Below are 19677 nucleotides of genomic sequence, written 5' to 3'. Positions count from 1 at the left end.
GACCCTTTATGTAATCTGCTCTGTAACCGTGTGGAATTAATGCAGCTCCAGGTCCTTCGGGGCCTTTCTTGTTAAAAAAAAAACGTGCGCAGCGAGCATCGAACAGAAATTGCCGATTTTCCGTCTTTAAAGACCTTGGCTCGTGAACGAAGTACTCCCAGGCCACACAATTTGATACGGATAGAATGTAGTACCGCACAAACAAAGCCCGACAATACAGCAGCCCACAAACGAAGCTCGTGGTTCCCTAACATTACAACAGCCCACAAACAAAGCCCGTTGATTTCTAGTATATTAACCTAGGAGGACACTGTTGGCAGTTCGCACTAGCAGTGGAGACTGACAGCCCCAGCCTGGACCGGCGGCGACTCCGACCATCGCCGTCCCTCATCCACCGGCAACGGCGACCGCCTCCATCTCCCAAGCGTGACAGCGATCTGGGGCGCACCAAGGTCCATCCTTAGATCCTCCATGGAGCGCCGCGACGGGGAGATCCCCACCAAGAGATCCAATCTCTCCGATGGCGGCGGCAGCGAGGACCGCCTCAGCGCGCTTCCCGACGACCTCCTTCTCCAGATCCTGCTCAAGCTCGTCGACACCGCCGTCGCCGCTCGGACCAGCGTCCTCTCCAGTCGCTGGCGCCGCCTCTGGACCCTCCTCCCGAAGCTCTGGTTTTACCCCGGCACCGAGCCCCTCGCCATCCGCGCCGCCCTCGAATCCCACGAAGCAGCGGCCCTCCGCGACCTCGACATCACTTTACTCGACGCCACCCCCGAGTCCGTGGCGGGTTGGCTTCCAATCGCCGCGCGCCGCCTCCCCGGCCATCTAAAACTCGTCAACATCTTTGAACCGGACGAATCAGATGGCCAGGCTCGGGAAATAGTCGCCTTTCTGCTGCCCTGCTTCCAGAACGCCACCTCGATCCACCTCGAACTGGGATATCTTGGCATGGCCCTGCATCCATTGGGCGTATTCGCACGGCTCACCGATCTCAACCTGACCTGTGTCGAGCTACATGGTCCGTGCATGCTCGGCGAAGCTGTCTCCTCGCCGCGGTGCCCGTCTTTGCAGAGGCTCATCGTCCATGGCGCCCGCGGTTTGGGCAACTTCACCATTCATTCTCATTCTCTTAAGCGATTGATGCTGAGGAATGTGCACGGGCTGGAGCAGCTCACTGTTATCGCGCCGGCACTCCTATCCTTAAGTGTCATCTGCTGCTTCCATTCCACCACGACCATGAATCAACCTGTTGCAACCATCTCCTCTCCTCAGCTGCTGTCCCTCATTTGGGTGGATGCCTATGATCCAAGGTTCACCCAGCTTGGCGAGATGGAGAATCTACAGCGGCTGAGCACCTACCCTTTTTTCGTATATGGACATAACGATTCGCATAAAGTAGTCAATAGCTACACCATGAAGCTTTTGTCGCACTTTAAGCTCATCCAGACTCTGAATTTCAAGCTTCTCTATCCACTGGTGAGTTGATTCTTATGTGACTTTTTCCTAGTTTTTCTTTTGCCTAAGTCAATGAAACATGGCTTGCCACATCCAACCGTTTATCCTTCCTAGTAGCATGATATCCTCTGAATGCCATTACTTCTTTCTTCCGTTGAGCAGTTAGCATTTATTTTGCACACTAGCATTGTGAGTATACTATTATTCATGGGAGCACATGGGCTCAGACTTGTTTGTTATTGATTTTTTTAAACGAGAAGCTTGTGCCATTTCCATCTTTACTTCTTTTTTCTAACTTCCGATGATTCTACTGCAGGAAATTACTAACCATGAGTACTTGATGGAAGATATTACAAGGCTACCAAATATTGTGGTCATGAACCTGCATATAGAACCAAAGGCACATTCCTTTGGAACCAGTTTGTTCCATCTCCTCAGTATGTGTACTGGTGTCAGAAAGCTGACTATTACACTTGACTGCAAAACTAGCCATCCGGTGATAATACTATCCTTGATTTGTTTGCTTCATATACTTTAGTATGCATTTATATTTCTTGGCACTCCTAGGTGGTACTTTGATACTGGCTTTATGCTTTGATCCAAATTATATATGTGGCAAATATATGGCTTTTGAATCTCCCAGCGACAATGCATAGTACTCTAGGTGTTGGTAACTCGGCCATATTTTTGCTTCTTTAAAGATCGTTAGTCTGGTCGAACTGAGAAAAACTATTGAGTATGATGCTGGATTTTGTTTCCAACAAAGTAATGGGATACCTACTTCGTATTCTCACAAATACAAAGAGATGGCGGTGATGACATGTGGTGAGGCCGCCGGCAGGCGGCACCCCCAAAGGAGGGAGGTGAGGGTGCCAGTGCAGGAGGGGTGAAGAGATAGTGGCTGTCTGAACTGGAGGAGATTATGGCAGCTCTCGTCGTTAGACATGCAAGGCAGTGATGTGAATTTCACTTGAGGCATTACACAGAGGTTCAATCTTCATGAACTAGTTAATGAGTTTAGGGGGTAATATTAATACAGTGCCTTGCTTGGAGGATGTCTTTTTGAATGTTGCATCAATAACAAGGGTCTAAGCACGATTTAAGATCCTGTTCAGTCAATAAAACAACACATGACTTTATTCCAGAGAAAAGTGCAATACCTAACTGTGTAAATAGTAAGATAGTGTTTGTTGTGTGACTTGCTATTTGCATAGAACAATCATATACTTTGCACCAGTTTGACTTCAAACTAATTTCCAGGTGTTACTCTTTTGTGAACGTCTTAAGAGAATTATCTTAAATATCTTAACAATTCTTAAGCTATGGCAGTCTCTGAATTTCCAGTTGCATCATTCTTATGCTATGGCATCCAATCATATCAGTTAATCTTATTACCTGCTATGCACCTTGTTTCAGGTACAAACTGTGTGCTCAGCAGGCTGTGTTTGCGATCAGACCCCTAACTGGAAAACTGAGGAACTCACGCTGAATTGCCTCAAAAGACTAAACCTTAGTAACTGGGGAGCAACTGACCATGAAGCTGCTCTTGTGAAACGGTTACTCGAGTGGGCAACAGTGCTACAAACCATGACAGTAACTTTTGACCGCTCAGTTGCTGGAAGCAAGGCCAAGGAGTTCTGCCAGATGCTACAAATCTTCTCAAGGCCAGAAATATGTATGAGAGGGCCGCACTTTGTTTGATCCAGTTGTACTGGTACACATAGCACCACTTGTTCAAGGGCAATTTGCATGTTCCAGAAGCTTGCCACTTACGCTGGTCGGCTGGTGGTTGTTTTGTGGTTCTTATATGTCTCATCTCAGTATCAATTGCAATGTCTCTGAACGTCTGGATCAGGTACACCCTCCGGTGATGTAAAGAGGCTGTACCAATAGCACCTTTTGCCACTATCTTATATACGTTGCAGGATGTACTAGACTGTTAAAACATTCTTTGGTGGTTTGTTTGCTGTGCTCTTCACATGTGAGTGTCTAAACCTTAGTTCCAATGAAAACAGTTAACCAAGGAGAACAGCAGTTCATCATTTATCGTTATGGTCAATGCTGATATATTCCGTTGCCTATGCGTGGATATGGGGTGAGTATTGAGATCGGATACAACAGCAATTAGGGATCGCAGGGAGAAGAAGCGGTTTGTTTCTCCTCATTCGTCTCCTACCGTTCTATGAATACAGCCGGGGCCATTATAAGGATAGCGTTCACCCATATGTCCCCCTACACTATTCTTGATATATAGTTTAAATTTGAAACAACAAATAAACTAGTACAATAATTTATTACAGTAAATAAACATACCTGTTTACTTCTTCTTTGAGGGCCTTGCCGCGCCATCTTCACGGTGATGCTTCCTACTTGTCGCCTCCTTAGATGAGTCGGTCGCCTCGGACTAGTCTGTCTCCCCCTCCGATGAGGAGTCCTTACAGTCGTCCTTCTACACCCCTTGTCGTTGGTGTATGCGGTTTTCACCTCTGATGCTTGAGCCTTCGCCTTCTTCTTCTTCTTCTTCTTCTTTGCCGCCGCCTCCTCTTTCGCCTCTAGCCGTGCCCACCTAACATCTTCATCCTCTTCCTCCTCCTCCGGGTCATCGGTGATGGCATCATGCGCCTCCGGGTCATCGGGGATGACGTCATTCGGTGAGGAGCTTGAACTGCTCGGAGTTTTCCCCCTTTCCCACCAATGCCGCCACCTAGGTGACTTGCCCTTGCTCTCGAAGTCGGATGGCCACGAAAGGTCACTCATGGCGCAGGCTGGTCGTCGATGGGAAATGCCGGTGGCCGGTGGGAGATTACAACAGGTATGGGCACCGCACACTCAGACGTACGGCTTTTATATTGCTATGGCCGGAAGCCGAGAAGGCACCGCAAAAAATCAAAGAGGGTGTCGGTTGCAAGTCTGCGGCGGTTCTCGTGCTTGGGCACGCGTCTAGATCGTCGCGGTTGCCATTTCGATGATTTCCATTATGCGGCGAGGGCGGGCATAGATGAATCGAAATTACAACTCCCGAACTCCACTACTCCATCTACAACACAAAATGCAATGCCCTAATATAAGAGCATCTCCACTCATTGTCCTAAAGCAACCAATGGTGGGTGTCGGGCAAAAAAATCGCGCCTAGAACCCCCCTACCCCCCACCCCCAATTTCGTTTTGGCACCGGCGTGGCCCACCTAGATCTATCAATACAAACTTTTTATGTTCATACATCCATATCAGGGACAAATAATATGAATCGGATTAACTAAAATAAATTACCAAGAACATAGCGGGTGGTACAAATTTTAGTTACAATAATTAATTACATATGTATCCGGTGGTACAGTTTTGTGAATTCGTCGCTAGCTTGGAGGCACGCCCCTAGACCGGATCTGCAAGACAATTGGTTGCCATTTGAAGTAGGAGCAGCAGGCGAGTAGGAACAATAAAAAAGGTGCGTAGGAGAATCTTCTCTTTCTTAATAGTTGGCCCCATTTTACTGGTCTCACAGTGAGCCACGTCGCCCCAATTTCCATCAACCCGTCAAGTACGTTTCGTTTGCTTAGGCCCGACATGGGCTGCCCTCTGACCGATATGGGCTTAGCTACGTTGGGCCATTCCGGTCAGCTTGGCCTTAGGCTACGTCAGCCGTTGCCCCACCCACAAATGGGCTATCCCAAACTTCTCTAGCTCCACGTCCTCCACGTTTGTCCTAAAAATATAGGAAACAAACGCCTTTGTTCGTCTTCCTCGGAAACATACGCCTCTGTTCGTCTTCCTCGGCAATCGCCACAGTCCCTGCTCCTCCCCGCAGCTGTGTGGGGCGTTTTACAAAAAAGCGTTGCTGCTAATGTCTAGCAGAAAACTACATAGCGTTTAACAAAAAGCCTTGCTGCTAATGGATAGCAGAATGTGCACTTCACGGGATACAACTTTTTTTCGTGCGACCGACCGTGCGGATCTGCAACTTTTTTTCGTGTAATCGACCATGCGATCGACCGTATAGATGGGACTTGGTTCCCGTTTAACCAATGGTTAGGTTAACCTAACCTAAAATAGAGCCCAATGGGCCAAACGGTTAACTCCCAAACCCATTTAGGTCCTTTAGGTTCATTCCAAATAATCCAAAGGTTACCCTCACCTCCACACATACACCTCCCGACGCCAAGCGCCGCTGCCTCCCGAGCGCCGCCTTCGCTAGTCGCCACCGACGAGCTGCCCGCCCTCGTGCCTCCCGGGCGCTGCCGTCACCATCCGCCCTCCCTTACATATCCTCTACATCTCCCGAGTCCCAGGCGGAAGCCACCATGCCTGGAACCTGTGCCGCCGGTAGGTGAAGCAGCAGCTCATCCTTGTCCGCCTATGAGACCACGTTGTTGGCTGGGATTAAGTAGGGTAACCGCCCCTCCATCGAATCGGGCCAACATCAACGCCTCCACGGCTCCAGCTTGCAAGATCTGATTTGCATCCAGCTGCAGCTCCACTCTCAAGATTCATCTCTGCGATGCAGCAAACAACGAGCTGTACTAGATAGTTGAACGACTTCTGAATGAATACTGAATTACTGGGCAGCTTCAGTTCCGAAGGTCAATTGTGGTTTCTAACGAAATTTAGAAATCGCAGATCCCGTCATGTGCATATACGATTGTTGACGTGGAATCTGTTATTCGAAAATACTTGAAACTTGTCTGTCATTTTGAATATGCTTGTGAATTGTTAGTTTTTTTTTAGCAATGGTCATGTTGATTTCCGAGCTGACAAATCAAGCTTTGCAAAAGCTTAGCAAATTGCCATCGTTACATAAAATAAAAATGGTTAAAACCTAAATAACCAATGGTTAACCATTTAAACTGTATTAACCTAATGGTTAACCTTATTAACCTTTTAAACAAAATGGTTAAATAGGTTCGAATCCGAAAAATAAATGGTTAACCAAGTCCCATCTTGAATCGACCGTATGCGTCAAAGCACATAGCTCCTGTGCACCGACGCAACGCGTACCGCGTCTACGTCGATACATCAGGCTGATTACTGCTTGAGAGGCAGTCTCACCGAACGTTTTTTTTTTTCTCGGCTGACGGTCTTCTCCGTGAAGGCACATCACCACCGTACGCCCGGAGCTAGTTAAACTGATCGGATCGACGCTATACTAGCGATGTGGGACAAAAGAAAAGAAAAAGCTACGGAGTGTTTTGCGGAGCGGCATTGTGGTACACCTTAGGCCCGTGGGGATACCACTAATGGGCCGTCTCACCTCATCTGCCTCGCCAGCCCAAATCTGATCAGTACACTGGTGATGCCCACCATAAGCGGCGCAACGTGGCAGCGTGGCGCCCTATGTCATGGTTCAAGGCTAAGCTGTACAATATACCAACGTAAAAGCATCTCCAGCGCGTCCCAAACGTCGCAAAGTGATTTGGGGCGCGTCGAACAGAAAAACATTTCCAGTTCCTAATTTATTTTTTGTCTGGCGCGGTCTGATACGGTGTCCGACGTTCCTAGGCCGTCATCGCCCCACAGGGGACGCTTCGGAACACAAAGAAAAGCGACACGAGGTGGCGGGACCGACGCGTCAGCGGATCAGAAGCTTAAAACCCCGTCGCCTACCTTTGGTCAAGCGACCCTAATGGCGTTCCAGTTTTCCAGGCGATGCAGGGACGCGTCTCGTCGTGCTGGTCGTGTGGCCGTCCGCGCCGGTGTTATTGCATGCAACCACCCGTTGCCGCCGCTGTACATTAAGAGGCCCTGCGGTTCATCCCAATCTCTCGCCGCTCCCAAATCTTCTCCTTGCAGCCCCCCGATCTTCTCCTCGCCGTTCCAAGCAATGTCATCGTCCTCCCGCAAGATCACCGCGGCGAACGGCTTCGGCCGCGACAGCCTCACCGTGAAGGAGGCGTGGGCGTTGTACCGCGTGGGATATCTCGTCCTGCCGGACATGCGCCTGCCAAGCAGCGACATCTGGAAGATGGCTGTGAACGGCATGGGCGTCCCACCGCCGCCGACGCTGGGCACGGAGCGCTGGAAGGACGCCATCAGGGCCCGGTGGGTTGAACTCGACGCCGAGGAGCAGGCCGATCCGACCTGGGCGGCCAAAAACAACGACGCTTGGTGGGGCACCTACTTCCAGGCGAAGTACGACATGGAGATACGTAGCACCACCGGTCTTGTCGGCGGGCCGAACAGTTGGAACAGGGAAGGGCGCGCCCTGTTGCGGGCGTTCCGGGAAGCACCCTGGAGAACGTCATCGACTGCATGAGTCCCCAGTTGGAGAGCTTCCCAGGCAAACCGCCATATGAACGACGGCGAAAAAGAAGCACACGCAGCTCCGAGGTTGAAGCAGTTGTGGCACCGTCTCCAGTGCAGAGCAGCAGCACGGCCACTGTCCTCGCTCTCGCCTCCACGGCCGACCGAGAGGAACAACGTCAGTGCTCTACTACTGCACCAGAATCGGCGCAGATAAGACCACCACCAGCAGTCGACGAAGAAATGGCGCGGCTGTGCTCCTCCTCGCCTCCACGGCCGGCCAGGAGCTCGTTCACGTCGTTGGTCGCCAGCAGGCGCGCTTTTCCCCCCTCGCCTCCAAGGCCGGCCAGGGAAAGACGCCTCCCGCCGCAGTCGCTCTGCAGAAGGTGGTTCACCGCCACTCCTTTATTGGACTGAGCGTCAGTCCTCCTCTCCACTCTCCCCTCCGACCACCGGAGAAGAAGAGCGAGAAGGAAGAACCCTAAATCGGATGAGATCCAGGCGGCTAGATCTCCTCCTCCGCTCAAACTACCGGGCACCAGGCCCCCTACCGGCAAACTGCCACTACATCTAACTAACCTATCTACTCCGGCGCCTTCCCTCCGCCCATCTCGACCAGCGACGCCGGTGAGATTGGCCTCAGGTCGGCCCGGCCCTCTGAGAAGAGCTCTCAGCTACTGTAGCGATGAGAGAGAAAGAAAAGGGGGAATGAGCGCCTCCTCACTGCGCACGTTAGTGTGCTGACGCTTGCGTGAGGGGTGACTTTGGCCTCGGCCTTTTTGCAAGTTGGAGATAGAGACGCGAGGAAGATGTACAAGGAGCTCAACTGCCGATCTCACCAGAGACGGGACGTCACAACCGTGACATCCCGACGGATGCGAGGAAAGGACCTCTCCAGAGAAGGGGACAATGAGGCTGGCCACGGCGTCGCCAGTGGAGGCGAGGAAGGGTACTTAGGGATTTAGGTGTTGGGGTCTTAGGGTTCGGGTGCGGTGCTCTTCGGCTTTCGTTCTTAGGGCTTAGGGTGCAGGGGTGTTGCCGAAGTTGGGAAGGTGGGCGGGTTTAGAGGGAGATCCGGGTGGCGGCAGACCGGCGATGGGCGGCGGATGGAGGAGAGCGGTGCGGCGAGGCTCTGCGGGATCGACCGCGGGTGGCGGCAGCAGGCGATGGAGGCGGGGCTTGAGAGCTAGAAGGGAGAGGTCGAACATGAGGAAGAAGAAGAGTAGTTGGGGAAGTAGTTGCTGGGCCAGGGCCCATCTTGTCTTCCTATGGGCGTCGGTGGCGTAACAGGCGCTAAACGCGTTGAATAGGAGCACCCCGAAAAAGCCTACATATCGTCCGCGTGCATGCATGAATAGTGACCACCGGGCCCTGACCTATTAACATGTTGAATGGTCTTTCCGGTTTCCGGAAGGATCCAGAACCTTCCAGCTCTGGTTCTTTCGGTTTTCTGTGGTTTTTTTGTTTTTCTTTTTAATGAAAAATTATTTTTCTAAAATATAAATGATTTTTAAATTGAAGATTATTTTATTTCATTTTTTATGGAATAATTTTAAATTTGAACATTTTGCAACTTTGAATAATTTTTAAGTTTAAATAATTTTCAAGTCTGAATAATTTTCATGTATGATTTTTTTAAAGTTCGAACATTTGCTTACTTTGAATAATTTTTATATTTAAATAATTTTTTCTTTTAAACATTTTTATAATTTGAAAAAATTAAGGCGGGACATTTTTTAAATATAAGTTTTCTTCAAAATGAAAGGTCCCCAATCTTGAATTTTGTTAAAGAAAATATAAATAATAGCAAAAAGAAAAAGCCTACCTAAGGACCCTTTCCTAGGCCTGCCCAATAGGACGCACGAGGGAGGCGCTCACGTGCATGCCGTACTCCTGCACGCACACGGGCGATGTATAGGGGCAACTGCAGGGTCACATGGAAGGTACTACTTCACACTTCACGCACCGACGAGCGTATTGGCGCACGCAGGGAAGCTGTCATGGAGCCGGCCCACCAATCGACACCATCGCGTCATCATCCTCCTCCACGCCTTCTTCTTTGGCTAAGACACACCCCCTTCACCGTCGTCCATGCCGCCCGCTCCCGCAGTGCCTCTCCATCCCACCCACCTCCATTGCTGCCCATCGCTGGTTTGCTGCCGCCCTCAGCCTCCCTCTAAGCTGCACCCTATCTCCGGCTCGACGACCCTCTACACCCTCAAAGCCCTAAGTTCTATTGTCGGCGAGCTCCCGCACCTGCACCATAACCCTAAGCTCCCGCAACTGCACTCTAACCCTTAGTTCATGGCCTCACCTTCGCTAGCGATCGACGCCGCGTCCTCCCCGCCCCGTCTCCGGCGAGTTCGGCCACGCAGACCTCGTCTTTTGTCTTCTTCGTGAAGGCCACCGCATGAGAAGTGAGCTTAGCCCATAAGCAGTGATACGAAGGGGGGCGTGTACACGCCGCGGCGCTAGGGTTCGCGTGAAGCATCAAATAAGATTTTCCGATGCACACGGGCTTGCACGCTCCTCTACTTACCACGAGCACAGTCTCCGCGTCTGGTTACTAGATACTCTAGATGATTTTTAACTTTTGTATCCTATAAACATTACGAAGTAATTAGCAAAGTGCGGCAGTTTACCCTCCAAAAAAATGTGTTTTGAACACAATTATTTTTAAACCAGGTAAGCTGGTGAACTTTTCATAAAGTAGGTCAATTGATCTCACAATGTTTTTTTTCTTTGAGGAATTGATCTCACAATGTTGACGTAAGGGGTCAAGCTTGCAATTCACTCGACGGGAGTTTAGAGCATCTCTAATACTGACTAGCTGATTTTTACATCACTTTGGCCCGAAAATGCTTATCCAAAATGGCGACCCGTAGGGTGATGTATTACGTATTATTTTTACATCGTGATGTATACTTTGGTCTAAGTGATCTAAATATACACCACCAGGGGTGGTAATGCATCCTATATTTTTATCGACGTGCTTAGCCCAACCGCCATGCTGAAAAATCCACCAATCTTTTGTCCCGCAGCCGCGCCGCCTCCAATTCTCGCTGCCGGCGCGCCCCAATACCACCGGATCCGATGCCGCCATTCACCGCTGAATCGCACCACGTCGCCGCCCCAAGTCGTTGACTGTCCTCCTCGACGTGTGGTTGCGTCATTCCAGCTGCTACGCCACGGAGATCACCGTCAACTGCTAGCGTTGGTGGCTCGGCATGGTCCGTCGCCAGAGCTACCCGCGCGCGCCTATGACTTTGGTCCATCGATGTTCGGCTGGCCGCGCCTAGAGGTAAATTTCAACGATGTGGAGAGCCTCAGGGAGGCCGAGTTCCTCTTCCCACTGGTGCGTATGGTCACCAACGAGCATGAGAAGGAGAATCACCACTTGTTTTTGCAGATTAGGGCCCACGAGACCGATGAGGAGGCAATGGGTAAGATTTTTTATGAACACCCCGAGCTCGACCAATTCGAGCCAGAGTACTTCACAACGAGTGCCAACGCCAAGAAGGAGGAGGAAGAGGTTGTGACTGCGACATCCGAGGCAGGCCCCTCCACCATTTTCCTCTTGTTGGGCACTTCCTCTTCCAAGTTAGCTCGGACTTCTGGAATAACATCAACAATTTTGGCAACGACGATTGGGAGTGAACTCTGCCTCCACCATCGGTGTTGAGTTTAGTTATCTATTGCAGTACCAAAGTTTAGGGTCAAACTATCGAAGTTTAGGGTTCAAGTGTCTATCAAATTAGATTTTTATCGTGGTGGAATTGAATTTGGATGTATTTGATCTATCTAATGAATTAGAAGTGTTTGAATTAAATTACAACTATTTGAATATAAGTTTTAGTTATCCAATTTGAGGTTTGAACCGTTGAAGAAGGAGTTGGTGCAGATATGACTTATTTTACATCACCTGCTGCGGCTGCCGTGCCCTTAAATATATGATTAAAAAAATACTTATACATATATGATTAAAAGATGGCAATGTTTCCTCTCAATTTTTTTTTGGCAATGTGGGTGTCCTATAATAGATTATCCGTTAGAGATGTCGTTAATTAATTGTTGTGATATACGTTGGCATCTAATTGTGTGTAACAGAGAAAATTGACAAGCTCTCATCAATTCCGTCTCCCTGGTATTTTTCATTTTCAGACTACTAGTGCAATACAAACTGTTACTCTGCATATTTATGGTTAACACAAAGCCAGCAAGCAAACCCAAACAGAACCTTATCCCTATCCCTCCTCAGAGTCAGAAGTGCGCGCACCTAGGAAGAAGAAGATGCTGCTCAGCTCCACCTTCGCGTCCCCGCTCCACCTCCCTTGCTCCTCCTCCAATGTCGCCGTGGGCGCCGCGTCCTCGCGGCCGGCGTTCCTCACCCGGATCTCGGCGGCGAAGCAGCTGACGGGGCGGGTGGTGACGACGAAGGCGAACAAGACGGTGGGCGTGGAGGTGGTGCGCCTGGCGCCGCACCCCAAGTACCACCGCCGGGAGCGCATCAAGAAGAAGTACCAGGCGCACGACCCGGAGAACCAGTTCAAGGTCGGCGACGTCGTGGAGCTGCTCAGGTCCCGCCCCATCTCCAAGACCAAGCACTTCCTCGCCGTCCCCGTCCCGCCCCGCGACACCCGCCGCAAGGCTCAGCTCCTCCCGCCCCTCCAGTCCGACCAGGAGGACGACACCGCCGGCGAGGAGTCCCAGTGATGGATTATCGGTGATGGTTCTGCTGTTTTCCCGTCTGTTAATTAATTTCCATTTGCTTCTTGTATGGTATGCTTCCTCTGTAGACACTGAATGAATGAACACATCTCACCAGAGCTTCAGAATTTTTCTCTCACCAGAGCTTTTCCTGTGAAAATGTGTATGTTACAGCAAAGTTGAAACGGAAATTGAACACATCTCTCTGGTTGACTCATTCCAAATGTGCAAAGAGTGATTGAAAATCCTAGCAATACGCAAACATCTTTCTTCAGGTTTTAGTTCGATACTAACTAGGGAGTAGTAGACTTTATCTTCAGGTATGGTTCTCTGCGTTAACAAAGAGTCTGATGCATGTTGATGTTGTGTTGCTCCAAACCACTGCGTGCGTTCAATATCAGAGCCTTTTCTGTGAAGATGTGTCTGTTGCAGCAAAGCTGAGACAAAAATTTAGCTGTTCTAACCAAAGAGGTTGTGCAACTTGCGTTTCGGTAATACATCCTAGCAATATGGAAACATTTTTCTTCAGGTTCAGTCCGATACAAGCTATAATACACTCCCCGGATTTCACTTCAGGTTCAGTCCGAAACCAAATGTAAATTACAAAATTAAACGCTAGATAACCATAAATAACACACCACAACGCTCAACGCAGCATGAGCTCGGTGAAACTAGGAGCTACGCAGCCCATAGCTACAGATGTAGGTTGATATTTTTCTTGTATTTTCTTGGAGAAATCCTTTCTTTTTCAACTGTTAAAGAAATCTTTTTTTGTGTGTGTGTGTCTGTTGTACCCTGTAGTGATGTGTTTACGACTGCCAGTCTTTGTAAGAATTGTGCTGCTAGTCTGCCGATACAGTAATTCTTGCTATGAGCCCGTGTCTTCGAAACGGGCTTTTCTCCGTTTTGTAAATAAAACCATACACTGCCGAATCGATACAACCTGAGGAGAAGTATCTCCTACAAAGCAGACCATAGATTTTTTTTTTTTTTTTTTTAAAAAAGAAGAGCCAAAGCTTGCCACCAAAACGAGACCAAGAGGGTTAGGAGCTCCACGACAACGCCTCCAGAAAGGTAACGCCTCCAAAAAGGTAACGACACATGCGGATGCGCCGCTGCCATCGAGACCACAAGGTTTGGAGTTTTCACCCCGAGCCCTAATGTAGCAAGGGTAACCATAGTGGCGCCCTCAAGGGGGTTACGACACCCGCACGCATTGCCGCCTTCGGCATCCAAACATCAAGCTTTCGCCCGGAAAAACCATCTCGCACTCGATAACTCGGACCATCCACTGTCCCTGAGCCCGGCCTCCAGAACGCGATCTGGGAGAAGGCCTTATCGAAGCACCATCAACTCCAGGAACTCCCGCCGCCCGCTCCGTGCCATCCAAATGACCAAAGCGCAAGGCCACCACCACTACCACGTCGCTCACCTTAGAGACGCCCGCTAGTCCACCTTTTGAGGCCGCCAACCTGACATCCAAGATCTCGCACCAACTATGTGGTAGCCACCGCAACGATCAGGGCGGTCACCGGATCTAGGCCCGATGGCCCGAATCTAGTACCTCAACCACTCATGGCCAAGGGATGGGCTCCCTGAGAGCCCCCAAAACCACGAAGAGAGCAGGGTCTCTCCATCATGATTTTAGGCCTGGATGGGACCATATCTAGGCCGACAACAGGATCCCCTCCATCGTAGGCCAACTCCACGCCTCCACCTGGTGGCATCTCTGGACGGTGTCGTCCTGTCTCGCGCCCAAACCGACACCTATGTGGTACCGCCGGTCACGCCGGGCCAACGCCGCCAGCCGAGACCTCTTGTAGGCGTAGCCTCGATCCACCGCCGTCGCCACAAGCCATTGCAGACGCGAGTGCCACCACCCACAACCGCCTCCACTTGCTAGAGGATGCCCCTAGCGCAGCACGACGACCCATGCCATGCTAGGCCTTGCCGACCTTGGCCGAGTTGCACTGCAAGGAAGAGCGCCGCCCTGCACGACCAGCCTTGTGCCGGGAAGGGAAAACATGCCGCCGCAGGAACTGCACGAGCTTTGCCCCGGCGACGCAAACCGACAACTCCAGGAGAGGGAAGAAATGGGGAAGGGAGGTGGGGGCCCTAGGCTTTCGCCCCTAGATTGCCACGTGGGACGACCAAGGAGCGGGATCTCGTTTTCTTCAGTTCAGTTTGCGATCGCTATGACTCTATGAGCCTGTGTCATCCATTATAGAGATGCTCTTACTTCTATATATGAAGTTCTCAAGAGAACACTCTAAGTCTGGACACTACGGGTGTGTTTGGTAGATCGGGGCAATTCAGATAGTTCCATCTCAACCGAGATTTTTAGAGATGCATATGACTATTAGCCCGGGCAAACACATCTGAGCATAGCCCACCTCATACGAAAAACGCTCCTCAGCCAAGCCGGGTTGTGAAGCTCAAATCGAGCTTCACAACTCGACCGGGCTGAACACATCCCTCAAAACTCCTCGGGTTCCACGCGAGAGACCCCCAGACCCGAGGGCCCGTGCTTCTTCTCGCTCATTTCTTCTCCTCATCCCTCCCCTTTGCCGCATGCAACCGCCGTACTCTCCTGGCGCAGGCCGCCGCCAATCCCGTGGCGCCCCTCCACTATTGCAGGCCGCCCTTCCCCTGGCGCTCCTCCCCTGGATGCTCGCCGGTGACCGACCGCCCCGACGCGGATCTCGTCGACGCAGACCGCCTCGACGCAGAACTCCTCGCCAGGGAACGTGGCCCCGGGAATCGGATCTCCTTAACGCGGTCGACCGCCCACCGCCCATCCCCTAGCAGCCGGAGTAGTGAACGGATACTAGGCACTATTCCCTAACAATCTTATGGCTATTACATGAACAATCTCATCCAATCCCTACCATCCCCTTCAGCCTACAGCGGGGGATTTACTCACACATGGATGGGGGAAGCATGGATGGTCGATGGAGAGGCGTCGGTGGTGATGATGGCGATGATCTCCTCCAATTCCCCGTCCCGGCAGGATGCCCGAACGGAGTTTCTGATCCCGAAAGTAGAGTTTTCGATGGCGGCGGACTTCTGGATGTCTTCTGGCAAAATCGTCGAACCCCCGTGCGTTTTCAGGTCAAGGGCTTTAAGTAGTCCAGAGGGGAGCGTCGGGGCCTGGACGAGGCGGCGTCACCATAGGGCGGCGCGGCCCAGGGGTCCACCGCGCCGCCATATGGTGTGCGCACCTCGTGGCCCCCCTCTGTCTCGTCTTCTGGCTCCGTAAGTCTTCTGTGAAAATAGGCCCATTGCAATTATTTCCGGGGATTTTCCTGAAAGTTGATTTTCTGCACAAAAATAAGACACCAGGGCAATTCTCGCGAAAACAGCGTTAGTCCGTGTTAGTTGTATCCAAAATACACAAATTAGAGGCAAAACAATAGCAAAAGTGTTCGGGAAAGTAGATACATTTTGGACGTATCAACCCCCCCAAGCTTAGCTTATTGCTTGTCCTCAAGCAATTCAGTTAACAACTGAGTGCGATAAAAGAACTTCCACGAACACATTTGCTCATATGATGTAAATATTATCATTATATGGACGAGTACTTAGGCAATTCATAATAAGATAAATGCAAATAAAGTCATCTAATAGTTACGTCAATCATGAAAAAGATACCAACAAACTAATAATAAGCATCATGAATCATATCTATCAGCAGGATTGCAATGTTCATAAAAAGATATGATAAAGTGGTATCTCGCTTGCCCGTATTGTACAGCAAAACATAAATGCCCAGGCACCTCTGAATTTCATGGAAAGACTAGAAGTAAGGATTATCAAAGATAAAAGCATCAAAGTTATACCACAATTAACCATATTCTGGGACAAGCATATTACACTAAGAATGATTATTATGCTCTCAAGAAGGTGCTCAAAGGAAGGATGGTGACTCAACATAAAAGTAAAAGATTGACCCTTCGCAGAGGGAAGCAGGGATTAACATGTGCTAGAGCTTTTCATTTTTAAAACAGAAGTAAAATTGTTTTGAGAGGTGTTTGTTGTTGTCAACGAATGGTAGTGGGTACTCTAACTACCTTGTCAACCAGACTTTCAAGAGCGGTTCCCATGAAGGACGTTATCTCTACCAGCAAGGTAAATCATCCCTCTTCTCTTTTGTTTACACATGTATTTTAGTTTCATTATGGATGACACTCCTCCCAACCTTTGCTTTCACAAGCCATGGCTAACCGAATCCTCGGGTGCCTTCCAACATTCACATACCATGGAGGAGTGTCTATTTGCAAATTAAGTTGCTTACTGATAAATAAGGGAAAAACATGTGAAGAGAATTATCAATGAAAGTTAATTAATTGGGGCTGGGCACCCCGTTGCCAGCTCTTTTTGCAAAATTATTGGATAAGCGGATGTGCCACTAGTCCATTGGTGAAAGTCTGTCAGGAGTAAATGACAAGGCTGAAAGATAAAACACCACATACTTCCTCATGAGCTATAAAACATTGACACAAATTGAGAAGTACTTTGAAGGTTTTAAAGGTAGCACATGAAAATTTACTTGGAATGGTTTGAAATGCCATGCGTAGGTATTTATGGTGGACACTTTGGAATAACTTGGTTTTCAGGGATTTGGAAGCACGAGCAGCATTCCGCTCATTACAAGTGAAGGCTAGCAATAGACTGGGAAGCGACAATCAAGAGAGTAATAACTATCATAATCATGCTTGCGACAAAATAAAATTAACGGAGGTATAAAAGTGATACAAGAACTCTGAAGCAAAGTAAATCATCGAGGCTTAATTGACTTTTTGTTTAGTCATATGCATGCGTGAGCATGTGCCAAGTAATTTCAAATGAATTATTCAGAGGAGGATACCACAATGTCATACCTATCTATGAATAAAACAATGCAAGCAAATATTTATGACATGTTACTCATTATTAATAAATTGGAGCTAAACATGAGAGATCATGAACTACTAGACTTTCATTAAATGACATATACCTCACATGAACCAACTAAGCATGCTCACATGAATGAGTATATGTACAAAAATGAAAACAAATAAGTTCATACCAGACTCTCTCACCACAGTCGAGTTGTCGTAGATCGTCATTATTGCCTTTCACTTGTGTGGCTTGAATAATATGGAATGAAAACCAAGCTCCAACCACCGGAGACAGCTGAACTCCATAATAAACTTTACAAAACCGAAGAAGAACAACAAATATTTTTGGTGTTTTCGAATTGGAAACAAGAATGAAAGTAAAATCTTTTTGGATTTTCTCATAGCAAACCAACGATAGTAAATAAAGCAAAATAAGGACAAGAAACCAAATAAACAAATGATAAAGAGAAACAACAGAAATATTTTTGGTCTTTTTTTGTTTTAGAAAAGAAACAAAGCAAAAACAAGAGAATGAAAACTAAAAGAGTCACACAAACACAAGGTGGCAGAAATTCGTCAAACTTGACAGCAGTATAGTAATTATTATTTTCGAAAATCTTCTGCTGTTCAACTCAAAAAGTGCTCAACTAATGAAAGTTAGATAATAACCTGGGTAACATGCACAAAAATTGGCTTCTCAAAATAACGTTCTGGATATTTTTAGAAATGTTTTTAGTATCAGTCCAGAATCTGTTTTTTAGACAGCACTTCCCCAAATATCATCTTCCTCATATTAGAGGCAACCATCGGTACACAAATGAAATAAAAAAAGTAAAAGTAAAGGTTACTACAGTGGTAACAACCTTCAAAAACTAAAATAAAAACCTACTGAAATAAAAATAACCGAAAGAGAAACAACCAAAAGAAGCGAAACAAGTATGTACAAATAACCGGCAATTGAAATATGCAATGAATGAGTGATGCCGGCATACCTCTCCCCAAGCTTAGGCTTTTGGCCTAAGTGGAGATCAATCCCACGGTGCCCATGAGGTGGCACCTCCGTAATATGATAAAGAAGGATCCTGTCCTTGGTACGAGCTGGAGGACGCACCAGGATGATGAGGACATCCCTACCTCACTACTACCTCCGTCATTACCAACTGAAGATGAACCTGCTGTGAAGGCCAAGTCCAATGAAGTCAGGATTGGACCAATGACACGAGCTCGTGCGAAGCTACTTAAACAACAGGTGAACTTGTTCCTAAACGATACCTTGATTGATGAGAACTTTATACTACCTAAGTCCTATTACTTATGTATCATCAAGTATGAAGAGGAGACAAGCATCGCACGAGGAGGAGAGGAGCAGCTGGACGTGAAGATGGACTTGAAGCTGGACAAGGAGCTGGACATGAAGATATCTCATGGACGCGCGAGGGAGGAGCGGGAGGAATGCGCGAGAGGAGAAGAAGAAGTCCATGCCGGTCCAGCGTCCGGTCAGACCGGCCCCCACGCCGGGCCGCCCGGTCCCTGGCCCGGTCGACCGGCCGCCAACCGCCGCCAACCGGAGGAGTGCATCGTACCGGTCAGAAACCGGAAACTTCGCAGTTTTCCGGTTGCCGACCGGTTGACCGGACCACCGACCGGACCGTCCGGTCCACAGCCCGGTCGACCGGATTCCAGACCGGACCAGTCCGAGTCTGTCACGACCAGATCTATTCTGGGTCAGTTTTACTTGTATTTTTCGATCAGAACTCGTCCCGGACGCCTATATAAGTGCCTTGGACGACCCCCTAGCTGCTTTAGACCACGTTTAAGATAAACCCTAGTTCTTAGTTGTTTGCTCTAGCAAAACTATTGAATCCCTACACCATATTGCTTGATATTGTGTAGATCCTGAAAAAGTCTTGTGTGATCTCGTTGTTCCATTGGGAATTAGACGGTTGCAACTTACCGCTTCGTGGTCGGCGGCTACGTGCGCAAGTGTGTGGAGTTGCGAATATCTTGCGGGGTTGAGAGCTGTTGCATTGGCGACGGGGACCAATCGAGAGATCTCGTTGCGTCATACAAGTTATCATCCACTTCATCGTCGTGTTTCTCACTGCCATCACCCCGTGATCATCATCACCACCGTTGCTTACTCGAGAAGATTGGGCCACCCCTTATCATCTTGGTATCAGATTTCCAGATTTTCCTCGGTAAGCCATCCACAATCCACCCCATAGTTGAGTTGTGAGTGTTTTCCTATCCAGAAAAAGCCATAAAAAAAATTAGGGTTAGGGTTTGCCACAGCCTTAGATTGCACTAATTTCGAGTTTTAGTTGCTTTTCGTAGTTGTTTTTGCGTATCTTTTTCTTTCCATCTAGTATAGTTAGGGTTTGAGTTTACTCTATCATCTTGTG

The 19677-nt window shown here is 48.8% G+C and overlaps 2 protein-coding genes across 2 annotated transcripts; both read left to right on the top strand.

The window, feature by feature from the left end:
• Positions 1-340: 340 nt before the first annotated feature.
• On the top strand, positions 341-3433 carry LOC124664602 (FBD-associated F-box protein At3g52670-like). The gene is made up of 3 exons (XM_047202081.1): positions 341-1476; positions 1772-1951; positions 2872-3433. Exons 1-3 carry the CDS (start codon positions 472-474, stop codon positions 3154-3156), a joined length of 1470 nt encoding a protein of 489 aa, XP_047058037.1. The 5' UTR covers positions 341-471; the 3' UTR covers positions 3157-3433.
• Positions 3434-11900: 8467 nt separating this feature from the next.
• Positions 11901-12612, top strand: LOC124664603 (30S ribosomal protein S17, chloroplastic-like). The gene has a single exon (XM_047202082.1). It carries the CDS (start codon positions 11979-11981, stop codon positions 12399-12401), a length of 423 nt encoding a protein of 140 aa, XP_047058038.1. The 5' UTR covers positions 11901-11978; the 3' UTR covers positions 12402-12612.
• Positions 12613-19677: the final 7065 nt, after the last annotated feature.

Source organism: Lolium rigidum, chromosome 6, assembly GCF_022539505.1.
Source record: "Lolium rigidum isolate FL_2022 chromosome 6, APGP_CSIRO_Lrig_0.1, whole genome shotgun sequence".
Classification (NCBI taxonomy): Eukaryota; Viridiplantae; Streptophyta; class Magnoliopsida; order Poales; family Poaceae; genus Lolium; species Lolium rigidum.
This window is presented reverse-complemented; position numbering and strand designations above follow the sequence as displayed.

Coding starts and splice junctions, on each gene's coding strand:
- LOC124664602 (XM_047202081.1), top strand. CDS start 472: ATGGAGCGCCGCGACGGGGAGATCCCCACCAAGAGATCCAATCTCTCC. Junction 1,477..1,771: donor TCAAGCTTCTCTATCCACTG/GTGAGTTGATTC, acceptor ATTCTACTGCAG/GAAATTACTAACCATGAGTA. Junction 1,952..2,871: donor ACTGCAAAACTAGCCATCCG/GTGATAATACTA, acceptor ACCTTGTTTCAG/GTACAAACTGTGTGCTCAGC.
- LOC124664603 (XM_047202082.1), top strand. CDS start 11,979: ATGCTGCTCAGCTCCACCTTCGCGTCCCCGCTCCACCTCCCTTGCTCC.